General features: G+C 40.3%; 1 protein-coding gene across 2 annotated transcripts in view; it reads right to left on the reverse strand.

Annotated features, from left to right (window-relative positions):
• TKT (transketolase) overlaps nucleotides 1-21225 on the reverse strand; it is a 34186-nt gene extending 12961 nt beyond the window's left edge. The window contains exons 1-8 of one of the 2 annotated variants that reach the window (XM_065408398.1): nucleotides 21039-21225; nucleotides 13131-13248; nucleotides 10774-10887; nucleotides 9797-9894; nucleotides 5887-6078; nucleotides 4792-4910; nucleotides 1776-1969; nucleotides 466-630 (exon numbers count right to left, since the gene is read on the reverse strand). In XM_065408398.1, coding sequence (XP_065264470.1) covers nucleotides 466-630; nucleotides 1776-1969; nucleotides 4792-4910; nucleotides 5887-6078; nucleotides 9797-9894; nucleotides 10774-10887; nucleotides 13131-13248; nucleotides 21039-21145 — 1107 coding nt within the window. In that variant the 5' untranslated portion in view covers nucleotides 21146-21225. Of the gene's footprint in view, nucleotides 1-465; nucleotides 631-1775; nucleotides 1970-4791; nucleotides 4911-5886; nucleotides 6079-9796; nucleotides 9895-10773; nucleotides 10888-13130; nucleotides 13249-20336; nucleotides 20394-21038 lie in introns of those variants that run through there. The other variant, XM_065408399.1, reaches the window with a different exon arrangement.
• Between the last annotated feature and the right edge of the window lie 1401 nt (nucleotides 21226-22626).

Here is a 22626-nt window from a genome sequence, read left to right on the forward strand (position 1 = left end):
AAGATTTTTTAACCCTGTCATTATAAAAACCGTGAGGACAATATTGCCTAATTTTCTCCCTCTGTCCTCAAATGTTTACACCCACTCTGGTGCTGCAGATTGTCAAGCTATGCCATTCTATTTCCAGTCAGAAGTGAGAGTTAACAAGTCTCTTGAACTTACTCTCCACAGATCATATTGTGGGATATGTTGTTGTTACATACACTCTGTTTGCCTCTTTGCAAGTTCTGCTAAGAAGCCAAATGTTGTGATTTTTTTTTTAAGACGTCTGTTGAAGACGCATTTCCATTATGTTATTATTCCTGCCATGCAGTTTTTTCTAAGCAGAGGGCAAATCAAATTACAATGCCTGGATAAACACCTAAAATCAAATGCTAAAACATTTATCATCAGGACAAAATTATCTAAAATCTCATCTTCTGCTGTAGGGTACACAGTATTTCATAGAGCAAAGGAAATAATTACCATGTTCTGTTCAGCAATATAGCATTCAATGAAGCGGCTGGGATGTTCTTTCTTAAACATGTCAGAGAAGGTGGAATTCTTTGTGTCTCCATCTAAAGCAATTACTCGGTCATTGGCATGGCCCAATTTTGCAAGTGCGAAGCCATAAGCTTTGCGGGTAGCCATCTTTGAAGAGGAAAATAAAGCAGTGCTGTTATTAGGTTCTGAATGGGATTTTTTTGTTTGTTTGAGATATGTTAAAATATTTTATTAAGTGTAAACTCTATCAAGATTTTAAATGTAAACTATCAAGACACATACAAGAAATGTAATAAACGCAACTCAGAAGTCAGAAGAGAAAACAGTAGGTGAAATGCAATACAATACAGTGTCAGGTCTATTTAGTCTTCATAGAACACACATATACTTGCTTTTCTTTAAATCCAGACATGATGTCTATAATCTACCATCTGCATAGTCATAAAACTGCCTGTTCAGACATTTAAAAAAAAAAATGTAGAACAAAATTCCATATGGTATAAACATTCAACAAAACAACTTTGTTCTTCACTCCGATTTATTTTTGGCTGAGCACTTCAACAAGAAGGTGAAAATATTAACAACTCTACGGAAATTGAATACTTATATTCAGCCACACAAGTGACTTCCACACACTGATATTCTCAAACATCACTGAAGAGCTTTATAGGTGACTCACCCACAATTCTTTGCCCTTTAAGCTTCTACTTGAATGCAGGATACATGGCAATTTCTTAAACAGTGTGGACAACTAATGACTTAAACTCACACCAATATTAAAGGGTTTGAGGCAATCAGCGAGTCCCTCCCAACTACCACATTGGAAATTCAGAGTCAAACGCTTGTCATCATATTCACGCAGCTAGTCTCTTTTAAATCAATGGTTTCAATTCTGCTCCCATTCGCCCCATCGTGTAACTCCACAGGTGTATATCTCGTCGTGTGAATAAGGGGAACATAATTTAGCCCTTTCTACATAAAAACCCTACCCATTTAAACACACTATCTCCCAGCATCAGGCAGGTCACATGGCAGAAGTGCGGGGTAGAGGAGCAGAGTTAAAAAAGGAAATGAACAGGGAGCACTTATGGTAGAAGGTGAAGGACACCGCACAAAAAGAGAACTTTCTTTATTTATACAGGGTCTAGGGTAAGACCCAGAATTCATTGTCATTAATTTGGTAAATAATTCACCCAACAGAATGAAAAGTACAAGGAAGCACTTTCCTGGACAGCATTTTTTCCCTCCCTCTCATCCCTAAAACAGGTACGTGTTAGTAGACAGCGTGGTACCTTTTCTCCTAGTTTGTAATTTGGTGGAGATGACATCTTAATGTTTCTAATATTTACGACTGGTGCATCCTCTTCTGGGAGGGCTGGGGAAAGCTTTTTCTTGCTCTGGATTTTGTCATCAATTTCCTGAATGATTTGTTCAGCCATGTTTTTTGGGAGGGGCTTACCATGCCAGTTTTCCTTATCTTCAATACCTGCATTTAAAATATATAATAAAATGGAATATATAATAAAAGGAGATATTTAAGAGTAGGTTAGATAAATGTCTATCAGGGATGGTCTAGACAGTATTTGGTCCTGCCATGAGGGCAGGGGACTGGACTCGATGACCTCTCGAGGTCCCTTCCAGTCCTAGAATCTATGAATCTATGAATTAAAACCCTTAGTCTCACAGTCCTTACCAAGGTGAAAGTGCTGAAATCAATGGGTGCTCTAACTGAAGGACTTCACTATTATGCCCATCGTGAACAGTAAATACATCATCCATTAGCATCAAGCAAATAAAAAAAATGTTAATGCATAACAGAATAGAAAAGATCAAATCCTAGGTATTCTACGTCTATGGGCCTGGAGCAGCAGCCATTCCATTCATGAAACTTCCAGTGGTTCCACCTGGAATTGTGCACTGAGCACCTACAAGACTTGGCCCCATAACAGTAACAGAATTTAAATACCAAACACATGCCCTTTATATGAAATTTGTGTATGTCTTCACTGCAATCGGAGATGTGACTGCAGCTGGGGTTGGCATACCTGCACTAGCTGCAATCTAGCATGGCTAAAAATAGCAGTGAAGACACAGCGCACAGGCTCTAGTGCAGGCTAGCAAGGTAAATATGCACCCAGGGTCCCCGACGGGCTTCTACATCCCATGCTGCCGCCCATGCTGCCATGCCTTCACTGATACTTTTAGCCATGCTAGCTAAATTAAAGCTAGGGCAGGTATGCCAACCCATGCTGCAAATGCACCTCTGACTGCAGTGTAGACATACCTACAGTGTCAGCAAATACCAGTTAAATGTCAAACAGCATTCACTCCTCAAAAACTACACTAACATCCCATTGTTTAGGTACCTATTCAATCTAAGCAAGACCTAAAATTTTACAATATGAATTAAATAGTTTCATACAGTTTTAACCTTGTGTGCCTAACAGTACTGGGAGAAGAACATAAGCCTTGGCAAAACTCCACTACTCTTGCTTGCTTCTGTAATGAAAAGATAAGCATTATGCATTCCAACTTCTACTGATCCGTTAGGTGATCAGAAAGAGGAATTCACATCTTCCCACTTAAAATTTGTATTCAAATTCAGCAATGGTAGAGTCCTTAATGCATGCCGGAGTATAGCTGGCATTTTTATTATAGGCACAGTGTCATGTAGCCAGCATGCATTTCTTGCCATGCAAGAACCAATATAAAGCTTTCTGTCAGCCAATAATACCCGAGAAGTACAACCAGTTTGGACAGATTTCCTTTTTGTAGTTTACGAGTATTGGGCAGAAATGAGAGGAAACATTAGTTTCCTATACACTGACAAGTGTTAGATATGTTCAGTTGTCAGTATCTCAGTGGGAAAAGTACTACTAATGAAGTGTTTAAAATAAGGTCTTCAGTGCCACCGTAAATTCCAAGTTAATTCAATAAAGACTCAAGTGGCTGCTAGCCTACTACAACAGCTTCCTAGTATAATGCACCTTAATGGGAATTACCGATTATGTAAGATAAAGTATGGTATATGATCAAGTGTTGGTGCACTGAGTACTGCACGTCTAACATGGATTTAGTGTCACATTTGTCCACACACTATGGGCAGTTACAGCCTCTGGCTGGGACACACTGTGCACACTATCACTCCTTCTGAGCCACAGGAGGTCAGCTGCAATGCTACTCCCGTCCCCTGCTCAAATGGAGGATTCTCTGTGGATCGGTGTGAGGGCAGGGCAGGCCAGGAAGAGAGGTAACTGACCTCAGGGGCATGTGTATTGTCCCCATGGAAATTTTAAAGATAGAGTAATATTGCCTGAGACTGATTTTCCATGGCCTTCTTCCATGTGAGGGAAACCCCTTTAAGGAGAGTCTTAAAGGCAATCATTAGTGGGCAAAGTTCTGCTGTGGTGCTGGGGTGCTCTAAGCACCCAGAGTTCCCACAGAGGCATGAGGCTTCTGCACAGATGGCCTGGTGTTATGGATACATCTCAAATAAGCACCAGGTAAGTAGGCCAGACCCTCTCTTTCCTCTGCAGGGTGGAAAACCTTCCCAAAGGGAAGAATGCAGGAGGAATTCAATGGCAGAAAAACATCATGGAGTCTCCTCCCCACCAGGTTTCACCATATAGGAGCATGATCAGATCCACAGTTCGTATCAAATTCCCACCTAGTCCACCAAGCAAAGACCTGATCGGCCTGGGACAGCATCCTCTGTTTTAAGTAGATTAAATAAATATCTAAGATTTAGCTAATAATGTTTTTGTAAACTTAAGTTTTACTCAGAAATTTAAAAAGCACTTCGGATAAAGAAAATCAATAGTTTATACATTTCATGAAATTGTTATCTAGGAATTGGGTTTCATATACCAAATGTAGAGATGGAATAAAGAGAGGTTTCATTATCTAGATTCGTCTAAGGTCAGGGTTCAGTGCAAGACCAAATTGTGTCTAGAATTCAGGTTCATATTCAACAGCACTGAAATCTCACCAGCTCTTCTCATGAAATTTCAGTCCCAACTGATAAAGACCCTCAAGAGGTCTGGGCAGATTTCAGCCATCTTGCAATTCTGGTCTCATACAACACAGAACTGGAGAAAAGTTTAGAGATGGTTTCAGATTCAAGAAATCCTCTCAAATTCAAAAGGTTGCAGATCTGAGGGTCTGATTTTGGCCTGTTTCTAACCAATCAAATGTTAACTTTACTTACCTTATGTGCTTTTAAATGACCATACCTTTATGAATGCAGTTTGAAACATTCCTCATATGTAAATCATACAGATATGTGCCATTAAATTCCCATGTTATTACCTGATATTCCTTTGCCTTTAAAAGTCCTTGCGATAATAGCAGTTGGTTGATTTTTGGTCTGGCCAAAGGCTTTGCAAAGCTCCTCCACACTGTGCCCATCCACTATGAGAGCATGCCAGCTAGGAATGCAAACAGACAGATTGTTTCTAAAGGGTTTATACAAATGAATCTCTGCAAGAGTTAGTAATAATTAATACTACTTCATTCTGATACAAGAGGCTCTCAAAGCACTTTAAAAATATTAATTAACATTCATGAAATCAGTAACATAATCACACATTTTTTCAGATGAGTAAAATAAAGCAGAGAGATTAGGTAATTGTCCATGGTCACACAGCGTAACAGTGGTAGGGTGGGGAACAGAACCTAGAACTTTAATCTCTTAGGCCCCTATTCTAACCCACTGTACCACACTTCTTGCCATATAACAGCTACCTTTCATTACAAGAGCAAGTGATCCACATTTTTAAAAAATGAATAAGAACGGACATCGAAGATTGATAAAATTGTAAAACAGTGTAATATGGATCAAACTATAATTTGCCTGTGTAGCTTCTATAAGGTCCTGTAAATACTTGTGTGCACACATGTAAAAATTATTATAAATCTTTAAGCTAGCTGATGACCTTCCAGGAAGCAGTACAAATATTAAAACATTTATTTTAACAATAATGTTTTTCATGCCTATAAGAGAAAAAGGACATTTTATCCCTTCTTCCTGCCCCCTGTACACCTGAGGTGCCCACTGTTTCTCAAGAGATATAGTACATATAGCCAGATGCATAATTCTTGCATATTTTTTTAAAAACAATGTAAGGTCCCTAAAGTACTAGATAAGCTCCTCTAATAAATCTACAGGAATGAAGAGCTTTATTAAAAAAAAAACAAAGATAAAAAAAGTTACAGCTTTGTATTGTTCTTACAATACAGAAACAAGGATCTGATCCTGACAAACGGTGAGAATATCCTGCATGGTGCTGTGAGCCGTTATCTGAATTCAATTCGCTTTAATATGCATATTTGAAAATACTTGGAAAACAGACACAACACATGGTTTCGAGAAGACAGGAAATTGAACTTCTTCCAACCACATACCCAAAGGCTTCGCAGCGTTTCTGGTAGATCTCAACACGATGCTGCAGAGGCGTAGGGTCACTTTGTCCAAGACGGTTAATATCAAGTATAGCAACCAGATTGTCCAGCTTGTAGAACCCAGCAAAGGCCATTGCCTCCCAGACGGAGCCTTCAGATAGTTCCCCATCCCCAAGCAGACAATAGACTCGATAGCTAGAAAAGGGTGGGTTTTTTTTTAAATTAGTCAGTATGTCAAGTTACATAAAAATAAGACACAATATTCAATTAGGATTATACAAAACAAGTACGAATCTCATTAAACAGAACTGACTAAAAATATTATAGGCTCTCTCTGTTATAAGTGTATGGTCTTTTTCCTTAGATTTTTTTCCACACTGGCCAACACAATCTGTGTCTGATTTAAACTCCCCCATTGGTACAGTGTTGTACACTTGCATAAATGATTGAGGTTTGTAGTATTTGGTACTGAAACTGTTGGAATATATGGACCATTGGGTCTGTTAAATACTCCTGAGGGAATTCTGTGCCACTGCGCAATGCAGAATTTTGCAGAAATTAACTGTGTGTGTGCAGAATTTCCTCCCCCACCCAGAAATGGGCTGCAGTGCTGTTGGACACCACTAGGGGCCACTGGACCTGGCAGAGCCCAGCTCACAAATAGAAGACAAGACTGGGGAGAAGGAGGGAGAGGGAACTGGAGGGTTCCCAGCTGTTGCAGTTCCCAGCACCCCCTGAAGGAAGAAGGTGGCATGCAGAAAACTCCGTGCAAGCCTGGGACCCAGCATCGGCTGTTTCTCCCTCTGGATTCCTGGGCTCTAGGAGGGTAGGGGATGTAAGTGTCTGAGCCGGGGGTGGGCCTGCAGCTGGGTTCTGGGGGGAGGGGTGTGAGTGTCTGGGCATGGCTGGGCTCTGGAGGGGAGGAGGTGCGAGTTTCTGGCTCCCTGGCTGGGCTTTGTGGGGGGTGGAGGCGGGGAGAGGGAGAGGGGCAGAGAAACAGGAACTTGGCTGTCATATGGGTTTCTTTAACTCTCCACTCCTGAGGGAATTTTTGTGTGTGCCTGTATTGTTACAAACATACTTGCTGACAGTATTCTAAAATAAATTACCAAAATAATTGAAACTGTTGTGATTATATAGGGTTATTTTGACAAATAACATTTGCAGAATTTTAAAATACTGTGTGCAGAATTTTAAATTTTTTGGCGCAGAATTCCCTCAGGAGTAATTATTCCAAATTACATCATCTTACATAAGCACTTGTCAGTATGTAGGGAGGGTGGGTTGGTTGGTAACCACAGTTTAATTGACCTAGTTAGGTCAAACTTTGCTTTTGAAGAGACAAAACCAATGACCAATAGAGACATCTTTTTTAAAAATTCCAATGGAAACAGTATTTTTAAGCAAAATGTGGCACCCTGTTAATGTGTGAAAAATCTCAAAGTGAGTGAAAAACAAAATGTAACACAATAAAAATTGAGAAAAAAAGTAAGTTTCATTTATAATGTTCTTTCTGTTTTAATAATCTAAAATGATTTAAATGGATTTCCTTAACTAAATTATTTAAATATGTACATTATCACTTTTAATCCAACAGCATCACTTTAAAACATGAAAATCAAGGGAAGCCTAGAAAACAGATCCCTTTCTCTCTCTCTCTCTCATACAGGGAGGAAGGAAAGAACCACATGGATAAGGAACTGACTAGAACATTTATTTTTTGAAATTATTGATCCTTGCTGAATCAAATAACTGTAGCTACTTTATGATGCATTTCCAAAATAGCAACCACAAAGAGAGGTGTCAATTGCATTTATTTTTGTATTTAATTATGTAAAATAAATTAAAAATTGTGATAGGGAATAATTAAACTCCAGAGGAAAAAAATATTTAAATATCTTTAAAGACAGGTTTCTCTCATATGTGTAGAAAACCATGTATAGTAAATTAATTTTTTTTTCCAGAATACTATTTATCATATTTCAAAATTTAGATTTTTGGTTTGGTTTACATGAAAAAAGTTTATTCTCAGCATAGGTCTTTGTGAAATTTTACATAGTTTTCAATGGGAGTAAGACTGTGCCCAAATGCTATTCTGTATTATGCCACTAGTTATTTAAAATCAAATTAAAAATCTCTTTAATAGTTCACAAGTTCTTCCACTATTTTAGTCCAAATACAACTCCAGTTCTAAATGTGCAAACCTCTCAGGTAAGTTTGCCACGTATTTTGTAATGTGTGTCCTATTGAGCACGAATAATTAAAAAAAACTGTTAAAAGTGGTGAATATGATGTGAAATATATTGTATTCTTCTTACATCCCTTGCCTCCAGACCCAAGCCTATTGTGTGATATCTCGATAGGGAGGAAATACTCTATTAATGGCAATTATAATGGTGATAGAATGCAGCTGCAAGCTAAGATACAGGTAACCTTGGGAATGGAGTTGTAACAATGAATCTTTTTATAATTAAAGCTGAAGTGAACATGCCTGTTAAACACAGTCACTGTGACTCGGCAAGATCACTGACAATGCAGGAAACTATTTGAGGATTGCTTTTTACTTCCTCATTTTATTTCCTCATTTCAGCCGTTCTATTTAGTATACTCCTTAGAAAAAACACCTACATTTTTGAAACCATAAGTCAGACTGGGCTAAACTATATAGTAAGAATATGCATGATCATCCATAGCAAATATAAAAGCATTATATAGTTTTGAAGACTATTTCCACAAATACTGAACTCATTTTTAGGCAAAACTCACAGTGACAGGAGTATTACCTGAGCAGGGACTGCTGGATTCAGCCCTTTAAGCTTTATCTTTTGTCACCATTTTTTTTGGATGGCACATAGGACTCCGTGTAAAACGAATACTGCCTGTTGACTATCACAACAGCAATATATTTACCTTCAAATATATAATTTTAAAACAAAATTGAGCAAAAGGCTATTAAAATTAAGTATTATAAGAGCTACTAAACTATTTCATATTACCACAGTAAATGTCATCTACTTAAACACACTTCACAAGATGCTGGCCTAAACTTGATAATTCACTCAGACGAATTACAATTTCATACATATTGGCTGCTCTCCAACACTACATGCAGTACCACTATTTGCTGCCAGTAATCACTGCGTACCCTACAACTACCACCTGTTCAACTGTATTAAAATCAGCAAATCATCTTTCACGGAAATGATTTCAAGCTAACGAAGTGTAGGGTTTAATACTATATTAACTTAGCAAGCTGCATTTGAGTGTGCTAAAGCTGTCGTATAATATACATCAACCTTATTAGATCGCTTTCTTCCTCATACAGATATGTCTTTTGACGTCTACTTTCCTTGTCCTCCACCCCGACAAATGGCAGAAATGGTCATTCCTGTTCCACTGGAGTTGTAGCGATTTCAGTTGACATTTTGGACCCCTATTTACGGCCCAGCAGTGTTCCCATTGATTTTAATAGGTGCACAACCAGGTCCTTGTGCTTCATATTTTCTTCACCACCCGTCTTTACCTTGTAACAACAACTATATTCAGCTAGGTACTTCCCTGTGGGCATAACAGCTTTGAAAGAAAAGTAGTTCTCCATATGCTGAAGGCTAGTGGCTACTCCACATAGCATGCCACCTTCCCTCTTCAGGAACAGTAACATCACCCTTGTAACGTTGTCTGGTTACACAGGAACAGCATGCATCCATTTTTGCCAGTCATTGGATCTGTGCAATTTTATTAGCTAGACCTCTCAATTGGCCACCTTTAATTTCAAAACTGAATTTGGAGTTGGGGTAAGGAGTGGAAAATAATGGAATAAACCATTTTTGATCAGAGTAAGAATACAATCTGTTTTCTCAGCATTTTTTTCTCCCCTACACATCTACAAACACTAAACACTGAAAAGGATTACCTGGCTTTATCAAAGTATTTGCCAGTATAGGCCATACCACAGGCAGCACCAAGTCCCTGACCAAGGGATCCAGTAGCTACATCAGTGAATGGTTGTTTCTGAAAATAAAAAAGCAACAGTTACTTTGCAGTTAAGAATTTCAGTGACTAAATTCACAGGACTAAATCCTGTCTTGATGAGAAAGCCCATTCCCACTCCAGTAGACTCTCACAGCAGCAGGACAGGATTCCAATCTGGCACTAAGAAGAGATTAAGGAGATGGGCCCAGGTCAAGATCCATTCTAAATCAAGGTTGTAGATTTCAGCGCATTTGAATGGAGTCAAAGTCCCTAAGCATGCTGCCCTGTCATGCTTCTCCACTGGCAGTACAGCTGGCTTAGCAGCCACAGTGCCACTGGCCTGCAGCAATAAATTGATCCTGTCAGAGAGAGGGTGGAAGTGGTAGATCAGGAGTTGACATTGAAAAGAACAGCATTAGCTTCCAATAAATAATCTGAGGTGCCTTGCTTGAAAAAAACCTTCTCTTACTCTTCTCCCTGGGGTAGTGGTAGTGATAGCAAAGAGCTAATGGCTCTGGATGGGAGGCTCGAGCAGGAGTGGGGGTGAAAAGCCTCTGAGGCAATCAGATAAGCTTCCTTTGAAAACAGGAGATGCTATCTCAGAGTTTCCCCACAGGGAAAGAAGATGAGCCATGCTGGAACTCCAAAAAAGTGGTTTGGATTGGAACATCGTTGGTGTTTATAACTTTACTAAAATGTTAAGATTCATATTCTTGGGCATCCACTTCTATTGGGACATCCAGTTCTCTATTTTTCTAACCACAGGTGCTACCATCTTCTTAAAAAAAAAATAAAAAAATAACATCTTTACTGTGCAGTAGTTAGTAAATAGAACTTGTTGCATAAGCTGCATGTACTTCCTGATTCACATGAAGCTCCAATTTTAATAAGTATTAAGCTTATTCCTCAAATACTCACTGGTACAGGGTGTCCTTCCAAAATTGAATCAATTTTCCTCAAGTTTAATAATTCTGCTTCTTGTAGGAAGCCTGCCTCTGCCCAGGCAGCATACAGAACTGGTGCCGCATGGCCCTAGAAGGAAAAACAAATTCTAAACAAAGAGCAACTTTCCACAGTATCTCGATACCAAGACAAAATAAAAATGTGTAAATATGATCAATTAAAAGTTTCTTTTTAATTTAAGGGACCAAGTTCTAAAATGCTTGCAAACAAATCACTGCTTCATATTGCCTCTAAGCCCTTTCAGTTCCTTTCAGAGACCTGGGATTTCCACAGATTCCTGCTTTTACTCTCTCCATGGTCAAGGCCTGCACTACAATAATTAGACTTCTAGCCAAGAAAGACTGAATGTGACTTCCTTCGTACCTATTTTAAAGCTCTTATAGGAGGTCATACTTGAGTAGGGATAGGTTCTCTCTCAGGTAGGTAGGCCTAATCTCATGGAAGACTTCAATTATCAAGACAGACACCTTAACTTGGACTCTCTATTTGATGAGTAACCAGTGCAGAGAATGAAGTACTGGGTGATATACCCATGGCAACCAGTGTTGCTGAATAGATGGGATGTTGAGTTTTGTTCCACCTGGATCTTTTTGAAAGTGTATGGATTTAAGATTAGATACAGTGAGTAACAACAATCAAGATTAGAGGTCTTGAATCCACAGGTCATTGTGGCCAGGTTTGAATCTGATATGAATGGGTATAATCTTCTGGTCAACTGCAGATGAAGTGGTCATTTTTTTGTAACCATGGCTACTTTGGCACCCAATAGCTCTAGGAATCCAAAAGGAACCCAAAGCTGTGGACCAGTTTAGCAATTCAAGGGCAGAAGCCTTCAACATTGGGGCGGGGGGGTATCTAAGCAGAATCAAGTACTTTAAAGTGATTCCCTCTTCCTATCAGCATCATCTCAAAATTTGTCTAGTTTCTTTAGCTAGCTTCTCCTCATCCAGGTACTGAATTCATATAGGCACCAAGAAAGCTGAGAGACAGACATTTCCTCTGTAGGGGGTGACTACCTTTGTAATGTCCCAAACTTCTGCCTGTCAGCCTGGTCATATCAAAACTCAGATTTCCTGTTTGCAGCCCATTCTGCAGTTTCAAACTGTATAACAATATCTGGTACAGAGCTCCACAAGTACTTTTGCCACTTTTACTTAACATCTGACGTCTGAAATGCCACTCATCATAAAGTCTTTCAAAGCTTTGGGATCATTGCATCTGCCACTGAAGATGCTAGCAATATGCCAGCGGTTTAACAGAATTAAACACCACAGAACAGTTCAGAATAGAAAATAGAGGACATCAGACTGACTGTAAACAGCAAGGATGTAATTACCTGAGCTGAAATTTAGCCAGAATTCCAAGCTATCATCCAAGTGCCATGGAAACTTTGATGACATCAAGCAGTCAGGACATTTGTTTTATGTCTTAGCTGAATACACCTTTAGGAGCACTGTTCTCTTTAGTACCTCACTAGTGCATACGGGAAGAATGTCACCCACTGAATTACCAACATTACTTCCTACCATGCTCCTTGGAAGGCTCCCAACAAATTACTAAACTGACAAAAAGAACAGGAGTACTTGTGGCACCTTAGAGACTAACAAATTTATTAGAGCATAAGCTTTCGTGGGCTACAACCCACTTCTTCGGAAGTGGGTTGTAGCCCACGAAAGCTTATGCTCTAATAAATTTGTTAGTCTCTAAGGTGCCACAAGTACTCCTGTTCTTTTTGCGGATACAGACTAACACGGCTGCTACTCTGTAAACTGACAAAGCTTAACATCAGAGCTCTGAAAGGATCACAGTAAAGGCAGCATGGCCACAGACAGAAGAGATGTCACAAAAAGTTTAACCATAACTTATGGGTTAAAAATATACATAATGGCATAATTTCTTGGAACAACGTTAAAAAATAACCTTTGCCTTAAGATGACATTGCTTCTGGATATATTTCACAGACAGTACCAGGAAAGAATATATAATTTGTAATTAAACAACTTAACTGCTTAAATAGGTTGTATGTTACCCCAACACACTGATGCACAGAAATCTGGCAATTTCTTTTAGGCACTATGCTTACCCTTTCCCATGTTCAGCAAGATTTTATTTGGCATTTTCCTCTTTTATTGCATATAATAATCTTAAAACTCTTGAAAATATTTGTATTGTCATTACTAGAGTTGTGTACTGATAAGGACCCTAAAGAATGACAGTGAACATTAGTCAAGAAAACAGGTGTGTTTATTTAATAAACAACTAATCTATGATTTAGATTGAGAAGGTATAGCACAGCTAGTTCTGGTTCTTACCTTTGAGAGTACAAACCGGTCATTGCTGGGGTTTCGGGGATCTTTTGCTTTGTACCTCATGGTATGAAAAAAGAGCACAGACATGATCTCTGCTGCACTGCAACATGATGTCGGGTGGCTACAAGTCAAAGCAAATACAAGATTATCACTGCTGCCCACTGTCAACTTGCATTCATATAATTAGAATACAACCATGCCAGTCCTCTAACCCTCATCATTAAAATACGTAACTCTAAGTGTTTTTGATAACCCCTACCATCTGCTGTTATCCTACTGCCGATTAGCTGTACTTTGAGAGCATCGGATGTCTTGTTATCTAAACCAAAGTGGATGTTAAAATGCAGGTCTTAGTGATAAGGGCACTGGCTTATCTGTTTGTGCACTCCATTCCTCTCAATACCAAGGAATGTCATCACAATCAGCAATTCTAAGGTGTAAGAGAGAATATGCAATACGTGCCTGAAATTTATCAGTAAGAGTGAAATTCATCCTGAAGCAGAGGCCTCCATGCCACTTAGAACTTACATTAAGTGAGCAGGGTTAAGTGTGGTATAGTGTCTTGTGCAGACCCTTTGCACAGGGGAGAATTTCACCCTCGAAATGCTGCATGTTTTATTTTTGCAAAGAGCTCTGGGACATTTAGAACTGTACTACATAAATCCCAATTACATTCTATCTTATATCATAAGAGCGGTTAACATAAAGGGACTTTTATTTAATACTGTCTTATAAGACACATTCTCTCAGGCTTTGTCTTCACTACCCGCCGATCCGGCGGGTAGCAATCGGTTTATCGGGGATCGACTTACCGTGTCTACTGAAGACGCGGTAAAATCGATCCCTGATCGCTCTGCCGTCGACTCCGGAAATCCACCTCGGCAGGAGGCGGCAGCGGAGTCGGCGGCAGCGGTCGACTTTCCCGCGTCCTCACCGCTAGGTAAGCCGACCTAAAATACGCAACTTCAGCTACGGTATTCACGTAGCTGAAGTTGCGTATCTTAGGTCGGACCCCCGCTGCAGTGTAGACCTAGCCTCAGAGACACATTCCTCACATTTTATTTTCAAGTCAATAAAACAAATTTTTAGGTAGTGAAAATTGGAAGGATAATCTTATGATAATCAGTTTATTTGCAGTACATTTAAAAACATGATCAGTTCTGCAACTGAAAAATGCTGATTTGTTTAATCTTTAACTAATAGAAAGATGAGTATTTTCTACATTTACAGTCTGAAATATTGAGCAAGTTAATACATATTTCAGTAGTTGATATATTTTGGGGGCAATCTTGCTTCCATTAATGTCAGGAGCACTTTTGCCATAGACTTCAACGACAGCACAAAGGAATACTTCAACCATAATTTGCTACAGAAGCTCAGAGAAGTGTGCACCCCAATTTCAGAAGTAATCATGCCCCACAGAAATGGGTAAGCATGAAAAGTGTTGTTTCCAGCTCTGGATTGCAAACTGTTGGGCTGTAGTGTTTCAAATGTCACAGAAAGGTACTCTTACACCGTTACTTGTGTTCACTACCATAACTTAAATAAATTACCATCTGAAATTACTATCCACCCTTGTATAGTCAGTCTGTGGTATCATTGCCCAACAAATGAACACAAAGAATTGTATACCTGGCTGTGATTTATAAACGTCTCTGAAGATACACATGAAAAAATAGTCTTAACATTAAATGCATTCCTAATAGACGGCATTTTTTAGCCACCTGTAAACAGGGCCTCTGGTTTTCATCATTTATTTGCCAACCACCTAGCAGGTATTTTTGGGATCTTTACTAGACCCCAAAGTACCAATTTTCAGGCATTTATTGATATGAAACAGGACTATTCTTGATCTCAGCAGTCACTATGTGATGACGTAATTTAGGCTGTAGACATCAACACTGGGCTTGGAAGGAAACTCCAGTGTTCAAATTATAGGGTGGTTTTCTTGTCTACAGATATTTACCATTACGTTTTTAATGATATTCATTTAAAACCTGAAGCCCTATTTGTAAAGCAAGAAGAGTTTAGTCAAGAATGTCACACAGCAAAACTTTTATTTTCCATTTCTACATTTCCCATGCATGTTAGGATTCATAAGACAGTTTACAGTAGAACTTAAATCAGAATACAAGTCCTTTTGGTAGTGACACTTCTCCCCCGCCCCTGTAATACTCTCTTATTTCAATTTGAAGTTAGACAGACACATGCAAACACTCTAGCAAAATGCGGAGTAAAGATTAGTGTCCACCCCTTAAGTAAGTACTCACACACAGGGAACCAAAATAATTAGGTATAAACCATGATTCAAACATATATTAGTAAATATTTATACATATGAGTTAATCAATAAACCTTACATGCTTGTTTAAAGTTTTCATTCTTTTAATTGTATTAACTTTATACTTAACCATATTTCTATGAACGCTCGGTCTTGGGAAAAAAGGTTTTAAGCAACCTAGAATGGTGAGCATGTGAAAAAAATAAAAAATGTATAAAAATATAAGAAGTGAGCTCCAAAAATATGCTTGTAGAACTATTGGTTAATTAAATGCTTTTTTAATTATAGAAAATAACCAAAGATGAGATTGATTTCCAGTATCTGATGTACAGTCTCAAACCAGTGTACAGAATTTTGTTTAATCAGATGAAATATGATGGTCTATTGTTGTAGTCATTTTTAATTTTATTAGAATACAGAGAACTCCACTGGTGCTAAATTACATTAAAACCCAAGGCATTGTTTATTAGTTCTAAGTCTTTAGAAAAGAAGTTATTTAAAATTACTATTAAGAGAAAAATATGGCAAATACACCTCTACCCAGATATAACGCAATCCAATGTAACACAAATTTGGATATAACGCGGTAAAGCAGTGCTCCGGGGGGGGGGGGGGGGGCTGCGCACTCCGGCAGATCAAAGCAAATTTGATATAACGCAGTTTCACCTATAACGCGGTAAGATTTTTTGGCTCCTGAGGACAGCGTTATGTCGGGGTAGAGGTGTAATATATTTACTTTATTCATACATTCATTCATAATCTTCTATATTCCATTCAGAATGGACATCCAATTTTGAATATTAAAAAGGTGGTGTGGTTTGTAAACTTCCTTGCCAGCTGGCTTTTATAGAAGGGCCACCACGCTTTTGAACCTGTTTCCATTAAACAAGAGATTACAAGGAATTAGGTTCTGTATCTTCGGCTTTTGGGGTGAAATCCTGGCTCTGTTGATGGGGCCAGGTTTTCAGTCTTGATATATATGTAAATTGCTACACGCTTCAGCTAAAAAGGGCTTAATTAAAAGAACAATAATGCCAAAAAAGAAAGAATGAATGCCAAAACTAAAAAAGGATAATTCTAATGTAGCAAGTTCTGTTCCTACCCCAAGTTGTGAAATTTAACTGCTTCTAAAGAAATTCTTGCAGCTTCCACTTTTAAGAGTCTTATCAAATCTTATAAGGAAACCATTGTTTCAAAAACTGCAGAAGTTCACCCTTTAATTTTTTCCTCAAACACCGTATCTCCTAACAGTTAAGATTGTATCAGCTTTGGCCAATCAACTGCTGGCATTAATAAAAAGACCATCTTCTTCTCTATGCAAAACCAATGAAGATGCAGTGCCAAAGATGGCAGCTCAGCCTTCACAATTAGCTAAGCCAAATGCACTAGCTGGAAAAAAAAATTTCAGAAGCTCACCTGACGAAAAGGAAAAGAAAATAAATAAATAAATTAATTAAAAAAAAATCATTGTGTGTGATTGGCTTAGAGTCCCATATTAATGAGGCTCAATTTTAAGGAAGCTGGCAGGATTCATTTGCAAGCGTTGCACTCTTATCACTGTGAAGCAACAAGACTGACATCACTACAGTTGTGCAAGACTACTTATTAAAACAAGCAATAAAAGCACATAATCCCAGACATCTGTAATGATGGACACTCTTGGCTGAATGAACAGGAGCAACTATCTTAATTCTGAATGACCTAAATTTTGGTAACTGAAATACTGATTTTATATTTATTAATCTATTTTGATTCTCAAATATAATTGCAGTGGATTAACAGGAGAGTTAAAACAAAACCCCTCTCTGCCCATAAACTGCATTTTTTCACTGGAACAGCCTTAACATCTCTAAATTTCACATACTATCATCTTGCAGGATCTGGTTTCCAGATCCTTTAGTTCTCATTCAGGCAAAGCTCCGGTTGTCTTCAATGAGAGTTTAATATGAGAAAACACTGCAGTAACTAGTTCATATATCTATCACCTCACAACACTGCTTGCAACACAGGTCATAGTTTACAAAGTCATTTCCTTCAAGGAAGTCCACAAGTTCTCTTTTGTTCTTAACTGCTTTAATTTCAAGCATTTCCTGTATTTTTTCTTAATCCTACTGCTCACAAACCATTTCATTAAACCAAATATTAACCCCCTTAAAAGAGTTAAATGTAAAATGTGACTCAGACATACAGTCTTTCTTTGCAATAAGCCTGTAACCATAAGTATTTGTATGCAGTGTTGTCGTAGCCTTGTGGGTTCCAGGATATTAGAAAGACAAGGTGGGTGAGGTAGTATCTTTTATTGGACCACCTTCTGTTGGTGAGAGAGAAAGCTTGTGTCTCTCATCAGCGGAAGTTGGTCCAATAAAAGATATTATCTCACCCACCTTGTCTTTCAAATGTAGTTGACAATCATGCCGCTAAAGGCCATTCTGTTCTATTTACTTTCTCACCCTGAGAGCCATATCCTTTCTTGCCTTGTTCAAGTAATCAAGATTTGGACAGATGTGTGCAGATACTTGGCTATGTGAGCTTGATTTGACTCCCTAACACGATCAGAATGTTCTTGAAACTTCACTCTCTTTCCTCCTATTAAATGCATTGTTCTGTCACCATCCTGGTAATCAAGTCTCATTGATTATATATAAATAAAATCTCAAGGAAACCTTTTTACGGTTTTTCATATGTTTTAAAATAAGTAAACTATAGCAAATCATTCCATTCCCACTTCTAAGGATAATAATCAGGTATTGTTTCAAAACTGAGAGTTGCCCTGATCCTGCTGCACTTGAAGTCAATGGGAATTTTACCACTGAATTGAAGGGGAGCAGAAGAGGGAACTAAGTTTGTGCTAAATTCCTTGCGGTATTATATACCTACACATAACACAGAAATAATTACATCTGTGGGAAAGTGCTGACACTTATTATGGGACCAACATGAAATACAGAATGAAACTCCTTATATTTAGTGGGTCTTCTGCCACTTTTGCTACACATACTTTTGTGTAATTGTCTAACACAATCCCAAATGTTGTAGCTTTAAAAACAAATTAATAATTAAAAAGAGGAACTGGTGAGCATTTTGCACTCAAAACTCACTACCCAGACTGGACCAAACCAAGCATCTGAAATTAAGGATCTATTCCAGTGACAGACTGAGCGTCCTCAACTTCCATTGACTTGGCAGCTACAAGGAAAAAGCCAAAAAGTATCTTCTCGGAGTGTATATGGAGTGACATAAAGCAACCCTGCACTTTCAATTTTCAATACAACACTCTCAGAAACAAAAGGTAAAAAACTGCTTATGTCAGAAACACAGTGAAAGATGTTAGCAAATTGAGAGACAGCTTTAAAATATTTTGTAGTAGACTATCCTATCCCACTAAGACCTTAGTAGCCAAGTGATTATTTGTCCAATTCTTCTTTTTGAAAAGATACATTTGCAGTCACATTTCAAAGGAGTAAACAAAATGTAAATTGCAAAAAGATGGAATACCAAAAGGCAGCATTCCACATGGAAAAGCTTAAGTGTGATGATCAGCCAAAACTCTGGCTTTAATTTTATATAAATAAATATAGATAGTATTTTTTCCATACCGTACGATCAAAGCAAGGCCAACTCTGGAACCGGCAAACTTCAGAGCCTAAACTAAATCCTGTCCAGAGGCCTGACTAAACTGCCCATTTCAGACTGCAGGCATTTTGCAGATAATCCCATTTGGGCTAACTTGAAATTCTGTAGAGAATTAGTTCCAACTGACGGGCACAAAATGAAAAAGAAAAGATTTGGCCCTAGGCATAAATTCTTTGGTTTTTAGTTCTGCATTAACTTAGCATTCCTGGTCCTTCTTTCCAGTCATAGTATATTTACTAGTACAGTGAACCTATACACACTTTGTTAACAATCAGATTTCCCCCAAAGGGTCATAATTAAACTGTCAAAATGTTAAGTGCACGCTTTCTCAATGTGAATCCTGTCCAATCTTGCATCATCAAAGCTGAATCCATGACTAAAAGAGGCAACACTCCAGAGAGAGTGTAAATCCTTCCCTCCCCCAACACTAAATCCACTCTCACCCCATGAACATATAGCCATAGCCATACAAGTAGCACATTCAAAAGCAAGGGAATAAACATCCCTGATATTTAAGTTATCTACCTTGATGATCTTTAAACTGGCTAGTTTTTGAAGCAACATCCCCAACATGAAAGGTTTTTTATCACTATCTTCATCACAAACGTGCATTCCCTATATACCTGTGTCCCATCAACATCCATTCCCCCTCACAACTTGCTTCTAAACATTTGCATACACCCCAATACAGTACAACCCTCCACCCAAAACTGCGCACCCCCAACCCTGCATGAATTTCTAATCCACATGTAAACACAGTGATTAATCTGGAATGAAGGATGTGCTGGGGCTCAAGCAATTTATTTACATTCATAACTGATGCAGTAAGCCCAGAGGTGCCAGGGCTATGAACTGCCAAGCCTGGATTGCCAGGGCTCAGCCCTGGCACAAATTAAGGCACTGTGTAAACATATATATCCCCACCCACACATAATACTACCCCAAATCCCTCAGAACTTAATACAAGCGAAAGAACTAGAGTGAATTAGGTTTTGCACTGGGTCTTTTGATATGTGCTAAAAATGGTTCCATATAAATTCTCAAATGCTACATTTTGCACCTACAGAAAGGGCTTCACTGAGCTGAACCAACGAGTTCACTTAACACTCACAGTGATTCTAATATAACAAGCTTTGCTCATAGCAAGCTTGGGAAATGCAACTGCTTCAAAACTCCAGATCTCCTAATGATGAAAATTCTCTCAGGTCTGCCCACCCCATATTGTGCATTTGCTCCCAGGACAGGAGCATGCTGCTCTCAGAAATACCATGCAGCACCACAAACAGACTCCTTACACATGGCTCAGCAGTCACCGGCTGCAGCTTTTGTAATTCGGTCAAGCGGCAAATCAAAGGGCAAATTCTGCTTTCAGCTACCCCAGTTAGACAGTACTGATCTCAAATCCAGAGACTGTAATGCATGGTGCACAGATATACCAGAGGGCAGAATCTGGCCCGCTTCATTTCACTGGCCAGGTGACCTGCAGGTTGGGAAAATGGGAGGAAAGAAGAAGGGAGAAGCGAGGTGCTAAGGATGACTGACACAAGGGGTAGAAGGAGGGGACCTGGGAAGAATTACACGCAAGGCCTGAGACTGGGGGCAGTGATAGACGATGAGTAGGGGGAAGTCAGCACGAGGGGGCAGAGATAGAGGGACAGTCTGCACAAAGAGGTCGGCAGGGGACAGTGCGGGGGGGGGGGGGGGTAAGGGACGAGTTTGTACGAGGGGGCAGAGATGAGGATAAGGGATGAGTTTGCACGAGGGGGCAGAGCTGGGGGGGTCGGGAGGGGGGCAGTTTGCACGAGGGGACAGAGCTGGGGGGGTCGAGAGGGGGCAGGCTGCACGAGGGGGCAGAGCTGGGTGAATCGGGACGGGGCAGTTTGCACGAGGGGGCAGCGATGGGGGCGGACGGAGTAGGGTGCGCGGGAATCTGTGGGGCGGCTGCCAGGCCCCACGGAGCGGCAGGTGCCGGAGCCAGGCCCCAGTCCGGGACTCACCCGGAGCCGGCGGCGGTGGTGGCCCGGATGGAGCTGATGCGCAGCCGGTTGGCCGCGTCCTTCAGGGCCTGCAGCGCCTGTTGGTCGGGCTTGTGATAAGCCTCCATGGAGCAGCGGGAGTGCGCGGCGGATCGGGCGGGCTGAGAGGGCGGCGGCCGGGCCTGGGCTCGGAGCAGAGTGAGGGACAAGCCGCGCCGCCTGCCGACTCGGAGCGAGACACACCCAGCCCGCCGCGGGGCCACCCACAGGAGGGGCCAGCGCGCCGGAACTGCCCCCGCCAGCCGCGGGGATTAGCGGGTCGGCGACGGGGCGGGTGGTTGCCACGGGGATTAGGGGGCTGGGGGGGCAGGGTCCTGTTCCAGGAACTCCCAGGCTAAGAGCCCCTGCAAAGGATCTCACCCCACTTAGCTTCCCCCTTTACGAGAGAAGTGGCTGCTTTCTGCCAGTGCAGCATGACACAGCTTCTTTCCGCGGTGCCTGTGCATCGCCTCTGTGGCTGCATTTCCGCTCTCTGGGCCAGGCTATAAATCAAGCACATGCGAGCCACGCGCGTTATGGCGCGTGTAGGGATGGCGGCGCTGATCCTGCAGCCTCTCCTCCGGGGAGGAGCCCTTATGGGAGGTAGGGCTGCAGAATCCGCCCGGTCCCTACCAGGAAGGGCCCAGATTCGATCTCCTCTTACAAATAGATAAAATAAAACTGATCTATAATCCGCTCTGTGAGTACAAAAGCATCCTTGGGGATTTTTGATCTAACAAAGGGACTGGGCCCAAGCTCCCACACTGTTTTTTGAAGATTAAAAAAAATTGAAGAATTGATTTTTATCTTTTAGATCAAAGATTAGCTGAATTAAATTCCTTTCTGCATAGTAACTTCAAAATGATTATTTATTAGGCTTAGCCAAGGGATACATATTTTTACAGACACCTATATACACACATGCGTCTGACGAAGTGGGTATTCACCCACGAAAGCTTATGCTCCAATACATCTGTTAGTCTTAAAGGTGCCACAGGACTCTCTGTTGCTTTTTACGGATCCAGACTAACACAGCTATCCCTCTGATACCATACACACACCCCCCCACACACACAAACAGCGCTGCTGCCTATCACATGGCATTGCAATTTGTCATACACCACGGTTGCCAACTTTCATGTGGTAAATAAGCACCCTGACTTTCACAATAAGCCAAAAATAAAGCTAATCCCATTTCAAAATAAACCAATCCCTAAGAACCCCAACACTCTATGTGACTAGATCCCCGGCCTGCAGTCTGGGACTGTGGTGGGCCCGCTATGCACCCCTGACTCTCCCTCCCCCTCCTTGCCCCTGCTTGCTGGGAGCTGATCAAAAAAAAGAAGCAACAAGCTACATGCCCAAAACTAGCCAACAAGCAACTCACAAGCCAATTAAGCCAAAAACAAGCCAAATTTCTGCAGGTTTTTTGCGGTTTGGCATGTCTGGTCATACACTTCACTATCCCACCTGTGCTCCACCCACCAGTGCATTTCAACAGACTTCCCAAATTGCTGACCAGCCAGTGGCAGGTTTAAGATTTGAGATAACAGAGAGATGTTTTAGGTAC

The sequence above is a fragment of the Emys orbicularis genome, chromosome 7 (genome assembly GCF_028017835.1).
Source record: "Emys orbicularis isolate rEmyOrb1 chromosome 7, rEmyOrb1.hap1, whole genome shotgun sequence".
In the NCBI taxonomy this organism is placed as follows: Eukaryota; Metazoa; Chordata; order Testudines; family Emydidae; genus Emys; species Emys orbicularis.